Source organism: Carettochelys insculpta, chromosome 23 (genome assembly GCF_033958435.1).
Source record: "Carettochelys insculpta isolate YL-2023 chromosome 23, ASM3395843v1, whole genome shotgun sequence".
In the NCBI taxonomy this organism is placed as follows: Eukaryota; Metazoa; Chordata; order Testudines; family Carettochelyidae; genus Carettochelys; species Carettochelys insculpta.
In genome coordinates, this window is record NC_134159.1 from 15586601 (window position 1) to 15605512 (window position 18912).

General features: G+C 47.6%; 1 protein-coding gene across 2 annotated transcripts in view; it reads right to left on the reverse strand.

The window, feature by feature from the left end:
* DVL1 (dishevelled segment polarity protein 1) overlaps window positions 1-18912 on the reverse strand; it is a 204151-nt gene that overhangs the window by 28085 nt on the left and 157154 nt on the right. For both annotated transcript variants that reach the window (XM_075018109.1, XM_075018108.1), the window contains exons 5-7: window positions 17406-17544; window positions 1822-1915; window positions 243-312 (exon numbers count right to left, since the gene is read on the reverse strand). In XM_075018109.1, coding sequence (XP_074874210.1) covers window positions 243-312; window positions 1822-1915; window positions 17406-17544 — 303 coding nt within the window. The remainder of the gene's footprint in view (window positions 1-242; window positions 313-1821; window positions 1916-17405; window positions 17545-18912) is intronic.

Genomic DNA, 18912 nt, shown 5'->3' on the forward strand with positions numbered 1-18912 from the left:
CCACGCACTTCATCGGGCAGTCTGTACAGCTGTCAAAATTTATGTTCCTTGACATCGGCGGGGAGGGGGACAGGACCTTGTCACTGACTTCTCAAGAACTTTGGATCAGGCCTCAATGTAAGTAGGTCCGGTATTACAGAAGTGCGAAATCTTGACTTTAATAGAAAACAATGTGTATTTACAGCACTCAACCAATAGAACTAAGAGTAAAAACCAACAACAGCAATGGTACATCATCTTACCCATGTTCAGCGTGACGGTGATGATATTCAGGGACATAGTGGAATCTGTGATGCTGCTGAATGAGGAGGACTGGAAAAATACAAAAGAGACTTCATAAGATCCCCAGCTTTTAAATGGTTCCGAATCTACCAATGAAAATAACTAACTGGGAGCAATTCACTGGAAGCAACCAACGGATCGGATGTGGACCTTCCCTCTTCTTCTCCCATCTTCTGTATGGGAAACACCTAGGAACCGATCCCGATTTCCTGAAATTGATTCCTTACTCTTCAGTCTTCAACAAATGCATTCCACCCAATCGTGGGGCAGACAGAATGGCCAGGCCCCTGGGCAAATTGGGTTGGGGGAACCGCTATGCGCCTGGGATGCAAGGGGCGGGGCTGGAGGCAGCCAGCCCTCAACATCTTCCAGAGCGCACCACCTCCTTCCCTCCTTCCACCAGCTCTCAGAGACACCTGGAGTGCATCCTGTGGCACTCCAGTAGAAATTGGAAAGGGGCTGTGGCTCTGGACACCACCACTGCTGCAATAGCAGCAGCTGGGAGACCTGGGCACTTTGGAAACGCTGGCCCAGGACAACTGCTCCCCTGTTGGCAGGCCCACACCCAATGGGTTAATTGAAACACACTCTTAGCAATGCTCAACATTAGGGATTCTCAACTGGAGCCATACATGCTAAGTTTCTGACCAGATGACCTAAAGAAAGTATGCCTCTTGCTCAGATACTCATTGGCATGTGAGTCCTGGTATTCACATGCATCAAAGCTCCTTCTCATATTCCTGCGCGAACAAAACCTGAGGCCACAAAAGTTTACAGAAAGGCAAACAGAACACGCTGCACACTTGGCTGCATTGAAACATAATTCAGGTTCAGCAGCCACGCTGGAGGATAGCTCAGTTTTAGCACTAAGGCATTAACAAATCTGGTTTGCTTTAAAAGGTCCTAGGCAGTGGCTTTTTTTTTTTTGTTTAAAAATAGTACTCACCTGGCTCTCTCCCCCTGCTCCTACAGCCAGTTCCATGGCTGGGGCTGCCAAGGTGCCGGTATTCAGTACAGGCTAGTACCGGCACAAAAGCAGCACTGGTTGCAGGGATATTTTTAATGAGACGCAAACGAGGGCCTGGCGAAATTACAACCCATCATCTGAGTCACTCCGGTTCTGCTACAGAACAGAGTGAGACGCAATCTTTGCACATTGCTGAGTCTCTGCTAAGAACTGAGCATCCTCTCCTATTGCCCGCAATGTGAGCAGTGGCTGACGCAGGATATGAGACTCAGTACTGAAATGGTCTCCTAGTCACTGGTCCTTTCCATTACTAAAGGCAGTTTCCTAACTGAGGCTGTCTCGTGGGAGCAGGTGGCACCGAGAACGAGGTCAAAAGCAGGGTCACTCAACACCAAAGCCAAAGGTCTGAAGAAAATCAACACGCTGTGATAATACTGCAAGATTCCTAGGTCAAAGATATGGTTCAAAGCCCAAGGGGGTGGGCAGTGCAGTGGGCTTTGTCTTTCTAGCACACACACGGCACCCGTCAGAAACACGACTCACTCCACTGTATGCTACAGCTCCATCCTTACCCTGTCAATCTGTCGCATCCTTTGTTTTCTCCTCCTGCGCTTATGCTTCCGTATGAGCCGGGATGAAGTGCTTTGCTCAGTAGAGCTACTCAACCTGGGGAGAAGTCAAAGCACAATTCAGTTGCATCAAAGTGAGTCCAATTGCAATTCTCTACCCTGACACAGACAGCTGAAGCCTGAAAATCCTGGTCAGAGCAGGTGAAGTAAGCACCAGCAACTGGTACACAACACACCACCTCAAGCCCTTCTTGGACCGCCACTCACCCCAGCATGTTAGATCTTAGTTTCTGCCTAGCAGCATGCACAGGGCAGTAGATTATCTGTAACAAAGAAGCTACAAGATGAATTACAACCTGGATTAATGAGAGTAATGCACTATCTTCCTTCTCTTCAGGAGCAAGGGAGAGAATTCCACCTCTATCTCAACAAACACAAACAATTGATTCTGATTTAGCCACCTCAAGGTCACAGGTACCGGCACTGCCTACAACTTTAAGGTGGATCTGACCCCATTAGCCAGTGAAGAACAAGGCACTCAACAAAGACAGCTGTAGACGAAGCAGTGATTTTAAATCTCTGCTCTGAAAGGCTCCAGCACAGACTCCTGAAGAACTGTATTTGCAGCAGTGGAGTCTAGTCTTGGAGAGTTGGCAATCCGATCTCAACAGGTCTAAAGGGGGTGGAAGAGCTAGAGCTCTCTCTCTCTCTCTCTCTCTCTCTCTCTCTCTCTCACACACACACACACACACACACACACACACACACACACACACACACAGAGCTAAAATAGTTCCAGTGCCAAAGCAGCATGATGCTAGTCCAAGATGTGGCTGCAATCCCATGTGACCAGGAACTTCACAGAGGGTGGGGCCTCAAAGCTAAGAGAATAACTTTCTCAAATTGTTATACCTGTTCCCAAGGTTCCTCCGTCTGTGTGATGGAGAATGTGAGATGCGGAAGTTGCTTTACTCCCATTTTACAGATGAGGACCTGAGACACAATGAAATGAAGCAACCTCCCAAGCTCGCACAAGCAGGCTGTGGCAGACACTCATGGATCTCACAAAGTCTAGACTGGTGTGTAACCCCAAGAACATTCTTCCTCTCTATTTGCTCCTATAACACTGATTGAGACAAAGATGATGCTGTGTCTTTAACCACGACAACTTACAAGAGCAAATGGGTGACATCCATCTCTCCTTCCATGTCTACCAGGCTCAGAGTTCCAAGGTGCTGGCCACGTTCAAAATGGCAGACTGTCACAAGAGGGGATGAACTGTGGAAGTCTCGTGAAGGGGTCTGTTGCCGTGAGAATTCCTCCATGACTGGTGTATCCAATGTATGCTGCATGAGCACACCGGAGTGAATATGAGGTATGTGAAGCAAGGGTGCGTGGGGGAGGGGGGGCGCTGCTGAAACCCCAGACTTTGTACCTCACTTTCCTGGGCCTGGGGGGCTAGCCCCACTGCTGGGTCCCAGCCTCCAGACAACCTCCACGGGGCCTGCCAGCCCAGGCACTTTGCCAGCCCCCCTGAGGTCCTGCCACTGCGGGCTTTGCTGGCCCTCCCTCACAGAACCAGAGGGTTTGTGAACCTCTTGATTGATCCTTGGGTGTCCAGAAGCAATTCAAACCTTGTCGACAGCAAGCAACTCCTTCATCCTCCACCTCCCTGCCAGCCGGCTGGGCAGTTCCATGCAGAGAGGCAACAGCCTCCGTTTTCAAAGGCAGCTAGTCATTTTGAGAGCCTTCATTGCTGCTTTGGCACTAGCAAAGACAGTGTACAGTGTAAACCCAACCTAAGCCCTCCAGACAATGGCTTATGGGGGCTGCTTGGTTCTCACTGGCTCCTCTGTGCAGAGGTCAGGTTCACAAAATGTCCATTTTGCCACCAATATTCCCTCCCTCCCCACGCCCTCACCTCTGCCGCGAACTGGATTTTTGACTCTCCCCTTCTCAGCTCCCAGAGTTTCTCCTTAATACAGGTTGAACCTCTCTGGCCTGGCATCCTTGGGACCTGACTGGTGCCGAACAAGAGAAGTTGCTGGACCGCTGGAGGTCAGTATTGTCTAGCACATTACAAACACTTCCACTGCTTACTGGGCTCTTAGAAGACAGTTAGGGGTAAATTAGAGCTAAAAAACAACACAGAACCCTGACAGACAGGACTGGTGGCTGTAAGCAAACTTAATGGGACCACAGGAAACTTGACCACACACCTGAGAAGTGGTCATCTGGCTAGCTAACATCATGCCAGGTTACGGATGACACAAGAGTTCCAGATTAGAGATGTTCAACTTGTAGTGCATGAACCCAATAAAGTTTAAGACTGAGATGAATTTCTCTACCCCACACCATTCAAGTGGGCTTGAAACCCAGGGAAATGAATTTGCTGCAGTTCAGTGAACCTGCCGGCTACTTGACTGAAGACTTGGGGAAACTTTCCTGCTTGGACAGAAGTCAAACAACAAGATTCCTGGGAAGGCTGCTGAGAGGCAAGTGCCTTCATTACACTGATAAGTGTAGAAATTCAGTGCTTCAGTAGGCAAACAACCTCTCCTGGAAACTTTGTGCCCCGTGGGGAAGGGGTGAAGTCTAGCATAACTCGTGAAGTGTGTACTAACCTTCCTATTGAAGGATGCAGATGGGTTGAGCACAAGAGAGAAAGAACAAAACACACAGCGGATTTTTATACTGTCCTCTTTTTCTGGTTAGACCTGTGCTTTAAATAACAGCCAGCAGCAATGCCCTATAGAGTGCATTTTCAGCGTCCGTAACGATCTACTGAATGATCAGTAGATCATTAATGATCTACTGAAGCCTGCTGTTGCTTAGAAGGCGCTGCTCAAGAACAGGGTTTTTCAGCCTTTTCAGGTCCACGGACTGGCTTGCTGCCTCCCTAGACTGCGTCAGGGAGATCTCAGAGACTGGCACCAGTCTGGGTGTTGAGAAACACCACTCAAGCACACTGGCTCTCACCTCGTCACTAACTTGACACACTTCAATGAGACAGACAATTCCATGGCATGCCCACTTTTTGCTCATGGGGGAGGGAGGGGAGTACGCACAAGCATTTATACCACGTCCCAGCTCTAAAAGGGTCCCTCCTTCCCCACTTGCAATAGCAGGGATGGGGGCGCCGGCTCTCTGACAGCCCATTTGTGCTGGGAAGCAGCATTTCAGCCTGCTGGGTCGGCATTTCCCCTTTGCAGAGCCACGACGGGGTGGGGGGCGGAATTGACCATCCCGCGCCAACTGGGACTCAGGTAGCCTTGCTCCTTGAGCTCCGGCTGGTGTGGGGTCATCAATTTCTCTCCACGCCTGTCCCATCCTCCCCCCCGACACCAGTTCTGCAAAGAGCTACAGAGAGGGGAAATAGATGACATTTCACAGCACACTTGGACAGTTCTCACGGCACACCAGCTGAAAACCACACTTCTGGAGGAGAGAGACACTGCCTGCTCTCAACGAGCAGGATTTTGGTTTGCACTGGATAAACAGATCACAGGAAATGTCCCATGCAGCTCATCTTATTTGTTTGGTTTCACAGTGCCACAACCAACCAAGGGGTTAACGCCTCTGCCTGCTATTTCCTATTCAAGAGAGTGGGTTCTAAGTTAGAGAGGTTGGGATACAAGAGGGCAAAACACACACGTCACACCAGACCTATCAGAAGACCTGGGACTTCTCCCCAGAGCAGCGCTCTTCTTTAGCCTCACATACAAAGGGTGTTTTGTCTGGAGCAGTGGGCGGAAATATAAGACCTCTTCAAGCCCCAGTCTAGCAATTTTGCTTTAAGTAGTCTTGGCGGCAACTTGTTTTGCCTAGTTGCATCTCCAGCCTTTTCAAAACAGTTTCTGATACAAGCATGCTCTCTCCCTGTCGGTATCCTCATTATCCCCCCGCATCCCCAGGAAACCACTCCACCAAGCTGTCAACACTGACTGGTTGAGCCAAGTTCTTCCTCCTGTGCCGAAGAACATCAACACAGCGCTACTTCGAAACACAAAGATCAGTTCTACCCGGTGTTCAATTTGCTTTCCTCAGGCAGGCTGAACTAAAAGGACTTGTTTGCAGTAAATCTGGCAGGAAAATGCAGCTGCTCTCTGATTCTGTGAATGCTTAGAACATAAGAACGGCCATACTGGGTCAGACCAAAGGTCCATCCAGCCCAGCATCCCATCTGCCAACAGTGGCCAATGCCAGGTGCCCCAGAGAAGGAGAACAGAAGACAGTGATCAAGTGATTTATCTCCTGCCATCCATCTCCTGCCCTTGTACTGAAGACCAGGGCACCATACTTTACCCCTGGCTAATAGCCATTTATGGACCTAACCTGCAAATATTTATCGAGCTCTTTTTTAAACCCTAATAGAGTCCTGGCCTTCACAGCCTCCTCCGGCAAGGAATTCCACAGGTTGACTGTGCGCTGCGTGAAGAAAAATTTCCTTTTATTAGTTTTGAACCTACTACCCCTCACTTTCATTTGGTGTCCCCCAGTTCTTGTATTATGGGAAAAGGTAAATAATTTTTCTATGTTCACTCTCTCCACATCATTCATGATTTTATATACCTCTATCATATCACCCCTCAATCGCCTCTCTTCCAGACTGAAAAGTCCCAGTCTCTCTAGCCTCTCCCCATATGGGACCCGTTCCAAACCCCTAATCATCTTAGTCGCCCTTTTCTGTACCTTTTCTAATGCCAATATATCTTTTTTAAGGTGAGGAGACCACATCTGCACACAGTACTCAAGATGTGGGCGTACCATAGTTTTATATAGGGGAAGTATGATATCTTTTGTCTTATTATCTATCCCTTTTTTAATAGTTCCTAACATCCTATTTGCTTTACTAACTGCCGCTGCACACTGCGTGGATGTCTTCAGAGAACTATCCACTATAACTCCAAGATCCCTTTCCTGATCTATCGTAGCTAAATTTGACTCCATCATGTTGTACGTGTAATTTGGGTTATTTTTTTCCAATGTGCATTACCTTACACTTACCCACATTAAATTTCATTTGCCATTTTGCTGCCCAATCACTCAGTTTGCTGAGATCTTTTTGTTTTATTTTAATTCCTCATCAAGTCAGCGACTGTTTCAAAGCTAGCTTTGATAGATGCATGGGTAAAACTAGCTCAGTTCATAACTGCACTGAAATCAATTAAAATGTCCTGACAGAAGCTTGTAACTAGGAGGAATAACACAGTCTATCACTAAAATACCAGCAAGATGGATACATTTTAGGTCAGGGGTCAGCAACCTTTCCAAGGCAGAGTGCTGAAATTTGACCTCTACGTGTGGTCCAAATGATACTTTTTAAAGTCACTAATAGTCCTACTTACAACAGCTTCATTAATAGATAAATGAAGATGCAGAGCTTTACCCCTGAGGTGGTGGTTGGCAGCATGAGCTGGCCTTTTGTTAATCCACAGGCGGCCTGGCTTTCAGCAACCTCTGGCTGCATGGGGGAGGTGGGGCAGGGCTGAGCTCCTGCCTTGTGTGCTGATAAAAAGAATCGGCTCACGTGCCACTCTTGGCACCTGTGCTGGGGGTTGCTGACCTCTGGGCTAAAATATTCTAACCAATCTGTAGTTTGGTTAACTTTTTCTGCTATATTTTCTCTGCTCCTTCTGCAATTCCGGGGTCTGGCCAAGGCTGGAAGTGTAACACGTTCTCAGCAGGATTTGCACTTGGATCCTCCAGATCCCAAGCTACTCTTCTAACAGTAAAGCTTAGGAGGCTGCTATTTTCCAGTGACAAAAGTCGCTTCAGACATGTTGCTAAGTGTTATAGAAGAAAGAGGTGTAGACATACCACAAGAGAGCAGAACAAAAGCAAGAAGTAGCTGCAATCTAGAGAGAGAGCCTGTTTCCCATGAGACCTGGAGGTTCTACAGATTCAAAGAGGTTGAGCATTAGTACCAAAACTCTGGGTCATTCTTCAACCCAATTCTTCTCAGAGATTCTGTAATCCATCACCATCTTCCAAACCCTTTATTGCTGATTTCTTAAAGAATAATGTACCCTGTCCCTTCTGTCTTGCTCACCTTTCGTAATTGCATCAGAGGAATTCTGAAGGCATAGGGTGAAGTGCACCTTTTGAACAGAGATCGGGTCAGAGCAAAGCATGGTTATGAAAAGCGTAACAAGCCGATTCTCACAAAGGCGCCCGTAAGAGGGAGCCAGTCTGCTTAAGGATGAGGAGAGATGGTTATTCTGAATTCTGCGAAGATGGTTCAGGGAATTCTCTAGACTTTCACTCCAAGGTTCCAAATGGCTCTGAAGTGCTGAGCAGGTAGACCTGGTCTGGCCCACATCACCACCCATGTCTCCTACTCTCTGGGCCAGAGGAGCTGGTATTCCATATCATGGCAGTGTCTAGTGAGCTAGGCACTGTATGGACAAACAAAGTCCTTGTCCTGAGAAAGTACACGATATGAAAGCATGACCACAATGGTGAGCCTAGATAGATGGATTAGACAAAGTCTAAGCAGCCGGGGGAAAGACACTAGCATGCATGTGAGGGTGATGGCAGTCAAAACATTTTAGTATCGCCTGCAGACTGAGCTCACTGTCAACTGTAGTCTCAGCATCTTCAAAGGATACACGTCTTTATCCCCCTGTTGTACCTCGGCAGTCCTGGATAAAATGACACTAGTTTACACAGCGACACAAACCTCCTTTGCGAATGTGGGTTCCCAAGTAAGAGGAATGTCTTCTGAGGGTGGGGGCACGAAATTTCATAAGGGGAGCAGCACGATCGGCTGCTGGGTCTCTGGCTCATCCATCTCGTTAAAATGTTGAAATCTCTTCCTGTTTTTCTGTCTGTGTATTCACATTTATACACCGATCCATAAAGTCTTTACGTTCTACAGATGTATTTTCTTACACAGGCCAAAACTTTTTTTTTTTTAAATTTTCGTATGAACTAGTGCAAATTTCCATCAATTTGGATGACATTAGACAGGTTGATGGGAGCCCTGCTAATTGCAGGGATGAAAAGTGGGGACCAATGTAGTAAGTATGCTCACCCCTACATTAGGGCATGCACGTCCCCAAATGCTGAACTTTGTTGAGCTGTAAAAATGGGACTGGATATCCCTCCAATAGACTTTCTTCAAAGAGTTCTGACACTTTTGTTTTCAGATGATATCAGACCAGGAGGAATCCTAGTCTTTTGGTCTGCGGTATTTCTGCCTCAACTCTGCATGAGAAACAAAGGGTTAGGCAGTGGGAGAAATCAGACCCATAAAAGATCTCTGTTCATATTTGGTTCTAAACTACTACGGTCAATGATATGGGACAGTTTTTATGTGATCCAAATTGTGTGTCTCACTCTGGCTTTCAAAATTCAGGCCCACAACTGCAACCTCAAGACACATTTCTCTTCACTTGCTTTCTGGCCTCCTTCCATCACAGATGTCGGATGTTCAAAAAAAGCACTTGCAAAATGCATGTGAAAAATGAAAGAAGAGAAGTTATGCTGAAGAATGCAATGCATGTGTATGCAGTTATCAATTAATTCTCGATCCCTTCTTGTGGGAAGCAGGGTGAGGGGTTAAGCTGCCTCATGAACCTTGGGTACATATACAAGGAAAGCAGTTGATCTTGGCAAGACTCCTAGATTATATGAAAGCATGTTTGTAAATATCAAGCTTGTTTTTAAAAATATCCAGTGGGGGGAAGAAAAAGAAAAAAAAAATCAAAGGAATCAAACTTATTTCCTTTTGCATGTTGCCATAACACTTTACATGCCTCCTTTTCTGCTAGCTTTTTCATACCTGAGGCCTCAGTAAAACTCCTATTTCATCAGCAAAACCAATAAATATTACGATGACATATTCAGTCATATGAATTTACATTTCTATAGCATTTTTCACGCCCAGTTTTTCCAGAAGTCCTTTATGAGAATTAATGACTTAATCCTCACAACATCCCTGGGAGGCAGAGAGGAATTATTATTGCTCCTTTACATCCGGACAAAGAGAGTGACTTCTCTGAGGTCATCGGGTGTCAGGGCCACACTGGGAATAGGATCCAGGAGTCCTGACCAATGTTCCCTGTAAGCTATGTGCTTATGTGGACACTCAGGAAAAACTCAGATGCAACCCAGCTGATTAGCAGAGCACCCACAACTGGGTTTTGTGTTTCTATTGATGGTGCACATGCCTCTGTGCACATAACATTTACTGTACACGTGGATGGAAAAAGTTTAGCAGGAACTTTGGTCCTGACACCCAGTCTCCTGTAGCAACCACCAGCCAAGGCTCCTTTAATGATCCTCAAACGCAGGCGTTGGCAACCTGCTGCTCTGGAGCCACATGCGGCTCTTTAAGGAGCCACTTGTGGCTCTGAGTGCTGCCGCTGACTCCACTTGCGGCTCTGGAGGCTGCCACTGGTTGAACTCCACCCGCTGTTAAAATGGACTTTAGGGTTTTTTGTTTAAGTGGCTGCAGTCCCCAGAGCTGCAAGTGGTGTCAGCAACGGCAGGGAGCCCCGGAAGCGGAAGTCAGCTGCTGCCTGCACACTGCACGCAGGAGAAGGAGAGCTGGCGGGAGGGGGCGGCTGAGCCTGCCCTGCCGGATCCACACTGGGGAAGAGGTGGAGGAGGCTGGACAGTGGCCAGTCGGCAGAGGGAGGGTGAGAGACATGTGCCTCACAGTCATACAGGAGTTGCTGTCCAATGCAAAGAGCTGCTCGAACCTCCTGCTGTGCTCAAACCAGAGCAAGCGGGGCTGGACTGTGCGGCTTGCCACGGTTGGGTCAAGCCCAGGGTGCGCACCTGGCATAGTGACTCCCTCTCTCGGGAGGGCACTGCAGAGTGTCTGCCCCCTGCCCTGGGCTTTCAGCTTCTCCCAGCTGAAATCAGACACTTCCCTTCGAACAGCCCTTAAAATAAACACCCAGGCATCAGGGGAGAGCTGTGGGAGAGGCCATCATCTCAGGGAGGTGAATCCTGGGGATGGGGTTGGTTTGGGGCTGATGGGAGTTAAGCATGGGCTTGGGGATATGGTTTGCAAGATGGGGCGTACAGCTTGGGGATAGGGGATGGATTTGGGGGCTGGGGTGGGTAAAGCCTGGAGATGGGGGTAACAACTTTCTAACTGGTACAAATCATTGGGTGAGCGCTGTTCTTAAAATAGGGGTGACGAAGTATGGCTTGACATTACTAATTAAGCACTGTCTCGTATTCACGTGCTTTGCGGCTCTTGAAATACTGATTTTGTAACTGAATTTGAAAAAAAGGTTCTTGCTATTTTGGTTACAGACCCCTGCTCAAAAGGGAAAGGCTACTGAGTACTACACAGAAGCTATAAAACCAGGACAATCCAGGCAATCCAGTTTCTCCACAGAGAAGGAGGCAAGTGGTAATGACTTTGCTAAAACCGCTTCAGAAAATGTTCTTTAATGTAGTAGATTATAGCGCCTCTGAGGTTAGTGTAGTTGGGATTCTTGCCACACATGATCTTGATCACATTAGAGCTAAGAATTCTTATTATTAATAATAATTACGGGCTGCTGGCAGGACCCTAGCTTTCTAATAGCCTTTCATTTCCCCCCCAACAATCTTGTGTCTTAGGGGAAAGAAGAGAGACTTCAGAAAGGCACCTCCTTATGGAATCGATTACTTCACATGAGCTCCCCAGTAGCTCTGCACTCGATATATCACCCGTTGCTTGCAAACGCCATGATGGATAAACAGTTTGATGACTTGTGGACTATATCCTGTTACGTTACGTGGCTTTAAACGCTTTTTAAAATCTTTTCCCACCTCCCACAAGAAACGCAAAAACAAATCGGAAGATCAGAGTCTGAAACTCAGCGAACCAGAAAAGAGTGAAACTGCTACTGTACGGGGAGAACCTAAGCCAGAGCTATGCCAGCATTGTAAAAGAAGATGGCGCCTGCCATAGAAAGCACAGGTAACCATTGAATCTTGCTGTAAGAGGGCTTGGCTTAAGGGGAGGGATAACTCAGTGGTTTGAGCATTAGCCTGCTAAACCCAGGGTTGTGACCTCACTCCTAGAGGGGGTCACCCAGGGATCTGGGGCAAATAGATTTATTTAAAAAAAAAAAAAATACTATCAGGGAGGGTGCTTGGTCCTGCCAAGAGGGCAGGGGACTGGATTTGATGACCTCCTGAACTCCCTTCCAGCTCTATGAGATGTGTAGCTTCCTATATTATATTAAAAGCAGAAACCTATCAGATGGGGTGGAACTGGGGAGCTGTACTACTGCGAGATATTCACTCCTGAAGTAAAGTCTCCCTCACTAAAATGCAGCACAGCTTCCCCTGGACTGGAAATGAACCAACTCCGCCTCACCGTGCCAAGTTCAAATCTATCGATACTCACAGGAAAGTGCCACAAAAAGTTCACATCCTCCTTGCTGTGACCACCACAAAACCCCTTACATTCTTCTCCCCACAACCACTGTCCCCACCCTCCACTCAGCCTCCCATGCTAGAGTTGATCAACACCAATAAAACAAACTTACCCCCTTTAACCCTTTCCCCAGGCCCTCATCCCCAGCAGCTTCAGAGAGTGTTTGGTTTTCTCTTCGGCTGGGTTTGCCCGTTGAGAAAAATCCCTCCCCTGAGCCAACCCCCCCGCCCCCCCGCCAAATCCCCAGCCAGTGGAATCTCTCAGCTGCTTGTGAACATCGTCTTTGTTCCAGAACAACATACCTTGAAGCATTCCATTACACTGCTCCTCCTGACTAGCTAGCCTGGCAGCGTGTCATGTGCCAAGAACTTCTGCCCTTGCCTAGAAAGGAAAGGGCCCTTGGCGGCAGCTTCTAAGAATGTCTCTTTCGTCGTGGGTCGGGGCAAAGAGTTTTCTTTATTAAAATCAATGAGAGTTTAGGTGGGCCTAGCACGCTGCACCTCGGTGGTCACCCTGGCTGTGCTAATCCTGCCCCACTGCATATCTTGCTGCCATGGAAATAATTCATGTATTAACAAGAAACAAAATGAGCTGCAGGTCTCTCTTGGAAGCCCTGTGGGATTTGGAATACAGGTGAAAAGCAAAGAGCTTGGTTTGGCCCAGGAATGGCTGATGGGCTCACGACTTGAGGACTCCTCCCTGCATTTTCAGAGGCTGGCACATCTGGGGGGCACCTGAGCCATGCCCACAGCTCACATTTGCAAAGGGGATTTCCATTTGCATGGGAAACGACCCCTTGTGGCTGGGTGTTTTTTCACCCTGGGCATGCAAATATTTTTCAAGTTAAAGCAAAATTGGCCAAACTATCAACAAGTGAACTGGGAGCCCAACTGAGCCTGTCTTCACATGGGCAAATGGGCATTCTACATACCCACTGCAGCCTTTTAAAAACGCACTCCTTCAGATGTGTCAAATGGAGCAGAAATTAAGCAGGAATTCGCCAATTATAACTGACCACGGCCCCAAGTCAGCAACGTATTTATGAATATGTTTCTCTGCAAGCCTGTCAAGAATTCCTCTGAAATCAATGAGCTACTTGGGCACGTAAAGTGAGGCATGGGCTTAAATACCTTGCTGAGTTGGGTCCTTTCTTATGTTTGCTTTTCACCTCAGAAATACCAGGACTATCAAGTTATATCTTCCATGCCTTTACAGGAGGTCTCCTTGGAGCAGCAGAGACTGGAACACACTTTCTTAGAATATCAGCACAGCTCTCGAGATAGCACGTACAAATTATTTGCACTGGGAGAGCAGCAGAGTAAGCAAACAAGTTGGTCTTGCAAAAAACAATGCTGATTTTTGTTTTAATGGTTGCAGCAATGGAGTGATAAAATCTTTAACAATATATAATTAGAATCTGAGGGCCTTGAAACCCGACAAACTCTTGAAGGAAACGCAAGCACATAACTGTAGACAAGAACAAGATCATTTTGAAAACATGAAGGAGTATTTCTCAAATATTCCCAGTCCCCTGACTCCAGGAAAGGGAAATATTAATTAAAATTCCATGTAAATATTTGGCAAAACAGGCTGTATTTAGAACATAAGAACAGCCATACTGGGTCAGACCAAAGGTCCATCCAGCCCAATATCCTGTCTGCCGACAGTGGCCAGTGCCAGGTGCCCAGAGGAGGTGAGCCGAAGGCAATGATCAAGCGATTTGTCTCCTGCCATCTGTCTCCAGCCTTTGACTAAAGGCTAGGGACACCATACTTTACCCTTGGCTAATAGCCATTTATGGACCTAACCTCCAAAAATTTGTCAAGCTCTATTTTAAACTCTGTTTAGAGTGCTGGCCTTCACAGCCTCCTCCAGCAAGGAGTTCCACAGGTTGACTGTGCGATGTGTGAAGAAAAATTTTCCTTTATTAGTTTTGAACCTACTACCCATTAATTTCATTTGGTGCCCTCTAGTTCTTATATTATGGGAACAAGTAAATAACTTTTCTGTATTCACTTTCTCCACACCATTCATGATTTTATATACCTCTATCATATCGCCCCTCAATCTCCTCTCTTCTAAACTGAAAAGTCCCAGTCTCTCTAGCCTCTCCTCATATGGGACCCTTTCCAAACCCTTAATCATTTTAGTTGCCCTTTTCTGAACTTTTACTAATGCCAGTATATCTTTTTTGAGGTAAGGAGACCACATCTGCATGCAATACCCAAGATATGGGTGTACCATAGTTTTATATAGGGGAAGTATGATATTTTTAGTCTTATTTTCTATCCCTTTTTTAATAATTCCTAACATCCTATTTGCTTTACTGACTGCCGCTTCACACTGCATGGATGTTTTCAGAGAACTATCCACTATCATTCCAAGATCCCTTTCCTGATCTGTTGTACCTAAATTTGCCCCCATCACATTGTATGTGCAATTGGGGTTGTTTTTCCCAATGTGCATTACCTTACACTTACCCACATTAAATTTCATTTGCCATTTTTCTGCCCAATCACTCAGTTTGCTGAGATCTTTTTGAAGTTCTTCACAATCTACTTTGGTTTTGACTATCCTGAACAGCTTGGTATCATCTGCAAACTTTGCCACCTCACTGCTTACCCCTTTATCTAGATCATTGATGAACAAGTTGAACAGGATTGGTCCCAGGACTGACCCTTGGGGAACACCACTAGTTACTCCCCTCCATCATGAAAATTTACCATTTATTCCAACCCTTTGTTTCCTGTCTTTTAACCAGTTTCCAATCCATGAAAGAATCTTTCCTCCTATCCCATGACCACCTAATTTACATAAGAGCCTTTGGTGAGGGACCTTGCCAAAGGCTTTCTGGAAATCTAAGTATATTATGTCCACTGGATCCCCCCTGTCTGCATGTTTGTTAACCCCTTCAAAGAACTAATAGATTAGTAAGACATGACTTCCCTCTACAGAAACCATGCTGACTTTTGCCCAACACATCATTAACCGGGATGAATTCCTCTGCTGCTCACAGGGGTCACAGAATATGTAATTCCTTTCCAATTAAGCCTTAATTAATATCTATTTATTTGGAAGATAGTATTGAGGTATTTTATTACAATATTCACATCATTACCACAATCTGTAAAAAAGGAGTGGTCTGCATCTAACAATAAACAAAAAAAAAAATGTCCTGGTACTTGATGTCTGCACATGGTTTGGGTTTCAAACTTTAGCCATTCTTGCTCTGAGGACATAGAGCAGGAACAGAATGTTAATAAAGGTCTGAGAAGCACCAGAATTCTGACCTAACTGGAACACTCTCAGCCACAAGGCAATGTGGATCTCTGTCCAAACTTCTCAGCTGGTTCCCATCTCCAGTACCCAGCTAAACGGGAAGGAGCAACCAGCAGGTCTGTGCTCAGACTGAAGTGAAGAGCAACTAAGATGTGTCCCCAGAGGTCCTTCATCACCTGGTTTCAATGTGGGCTGGGGTGTACACTCTGACAGTGGAGTATTTAGGGCTTAACGGATCTGACCATCTTGAGGAAGTCTCAGGCGAGGCAGAGAAGGAAATTCTCCTGCCAGATACTCCGAGCTGTGCACCACCACTAAACAGGACTACTTTCCCAGTGCTGCTGGAGTTATCACACAGCACCACTGGCCTCAAACTGGGCCCCTGAGAGTTGCGATGAAGCAGACTCTCTAAGTGGCTCCCAGTTCAGCGGCGGCTACTGGGCATCCACTAACTGAGCAGCCAATGTAGAGCAGGTGCCATTTCAAACTCAAGGCCCACTGCAGTTTCACCCTATGATAAGGTGGCACGACAGCATGGGGGGCAATGGGGAGAGACAGGGACTGGCAAATGCTGGGGGTTTAATGATACTCATTACTACTTCCTTCCGCTCCCTTCCTGTTGGCCCCACCCCCTGAAACTCTTCCCGCCTCCTCCTTCACTTGCCCCCTGACCATTCAGGCAATCGCAAAGCCTTCCTACATTGGGCTCCTCACCCTCTCATTGAAGCTGCTACTCCATGACAGGGCTTTGATTTCAACCACAGGCCCAGAAGTTAGGAGGGACAGGGAATGAGTCTCATGCCAGGTAAAGAGCCTGGTAAATGTACAGTACTGAGTACGGGCTTTGCCATGAGCCAAGAGTAAGGGCTGGCAAATGAGGGCTCATGGGCCACATGCAGCTCATCATGCCATCGAAGCCAGCCCTTGGCCCAGTGGGAGCCTTAGTTGGGATCTCTGTCTTCCCTGCGCCTGTATCTGGCTGGTGGTGGGAGGTGTGGAAGGCAGGGAGCCTACCTGAGGGACATGCTGGCCGGGATCTGCCTAGGTAAGCACCTTCCAGACAGAGCCTGTATCTAGCACCCCACAGACTCCCTTCACCAATCCTCTGCCACCTCCTGCATCTCCCGACTTGGTCACAACCCTAACCTTCTGCACTCTCGCCCTTGCGCCCAGATCCCCTCCCCGACCCTGCATCCCTCCCCCAGGTCAGAATCCTCTCCTGCATCTAGACCCAGACCCGCTCCCTGCAGACCCTGAACCCCTCCTCCAGGTCAGAATCCTCTCCTATCCCCAGACCCAGACACCACCCCCCACAGGTCCCACACCCTCTCCTGCACCCCAATCCTTGAGCCCAAGCCACCTCCTTCTGCATCTAACCTCCATCTCAAACCCCACACTCCCTCCGCAGAAATGTGCAGCCCTTGACCACTTACCAAATTGTTGAAGAGCCTCCCCCCTTCAAAAATTATTGCCCACCCCTGGCCTAGAGCATGGGGCAGGTTGGAGGCAGGCTACTTCAGCAAAAATCGGCAACCAAATTGTGACTCAGGCACCAGACGGTGAACCTGGACCCTGGGTCCTTCTCGGAGCTCTAGGAGGAGGTGTGATTTGTAGCAGCCCATTGCTATCCTACAGACCAAGATCCTCGTCTGCGCCTGCTCAGCGGCACTGCCTGGCAGCACAGGCAATATGCAGGCCAGGCACCATTTACTCCCCAGTCCTGCCTGCCCCCAATCTCTGCTCTAGAGAGGGCTGCTTCCCTCCCGCCCCAACAAGCTGCAGCTGGTGCTGGGGACAGCCTGTGTCAGGGGAGCTTTATGCGGACTTAGCTCAGTGCACAGAGTCCCAACTCATTAGCAGCGCTGCTAGTGAATCTATGGGGACTACGCTGCATGAATTCACCACATTGGCTCCCTACCTGCTTGTGTTATCATCATCGTCGGAGTCAATGAAGCTGCTGGACTCCAGCTCGCTGCTCATCATGGTGGAAGAGCTGTCGTAACCAGGCGGGTGCTCACGGTGCCTGTCCAGCTTGGGGTGCCCATTGATCCGCGGGACTGTGGAGAGAACAGCAGGAAATCAGCCACAAGTGCCTGCAGTGGCATGAAGGTACCAAGGAAGGGAGCATGAGATGGCCATGAAAAAAACCAATCAGATCCCTAGAGCCTGGGAAGAGGACCCAGCTTGAAAAACAGAAGCCAGCACAGCTTTGATTTTACATTGAGATACACGTTTCACGCAACTGGCCAAGCACTACCTCTGAAAGGTCTTTTTTTTGTTTTAATCTATTTGCCCCAGATCCCTAAATACCCCCCCTCAAGGGCTGAACTCACAACCCTAGATTTAGCAGGCTAATGCTCAAACCACTGAGCTATTTTAGTCAGCAGCTGAGCCAATCTGCCCTAGCCTTCCCCACAGCTGGCTCCACATCTGACTCTTGCAGCCAGGTATACACTTGATAAAAGACCCAAGAGGGATAGCCGTGCTAGTCTGTGCCTGTAAAAACAATGAGCAGCCCTGTAGCACCTTAGAGACTAATGGACTTATTGGGGCATGAGCTTTCAGGGATAAAACCCACTCCATCGGATGGACTGGAGTGGAAGTACAAAGGCAGGTAGATCTGTAAGAAAATGACTGTGAAAGAAAGAAGTTGTTAGCCATTGTAAATTAGGGTGATCAGTCAGGGTGACTGGGGCCAGTCAATGCAGCTGCTGGAGAGCTGTGGATATCCTTCAAGGTGAAGTTGCCTCTCTAGAGTGTTAACCAACTTAGATTCTTACTGAAGCCCAACTGTGCAGTTTGAAATTGCAAATGAGCTCCAATTCAACAGTTTCCCTTTGTAATCAAGTTTTGTTTTGTTTTGTTGGGTAGCAGAATGGCTACTTCTAAATCCTGCACTGGATGTCCAGGGAGGTTAAAGTGTTCCCCTACAGGTTTACATATGTTTTCTTTCTTGATATCTGACTTGCGCCCATTTATCCTTTGGCAGAGACTGTCTGGTTTATCCAATGTCCATGGCAGAGGGACATAACTAGCACATGATGGTATATATCACATTAGTGGGTGTGCAGGTGTGTGAGCCCCTGAGGATGTGGCTGATGTGGTTAGGTCCTGTGATGGTGTCTCTTGCACAGGTATGTGGACACAGTTGCCAGTGGGGTTTGTTGCAAGGATTGGTTCCTGGGTCAGTGTTTCTGTGCTGTGGTACGTGGCAGTAGGTGAGTTGGGGGCTGGTTGTAGGCAAGCACTGCTCTGTCTCCCCAGGTCTGTGGGGAGGGATCATTCTCCAGGACAGGTTGCAGATTGTCAATGATGCGCTAGCTGGGGGCTGTAGGTGATGACCAGCCACATTCTGCTATTTTCCTGGTTAGGTTTGCCCTGACGTAGGTGACGGAGTGCCACAAACTGAGGGTGAGGAGCACAGA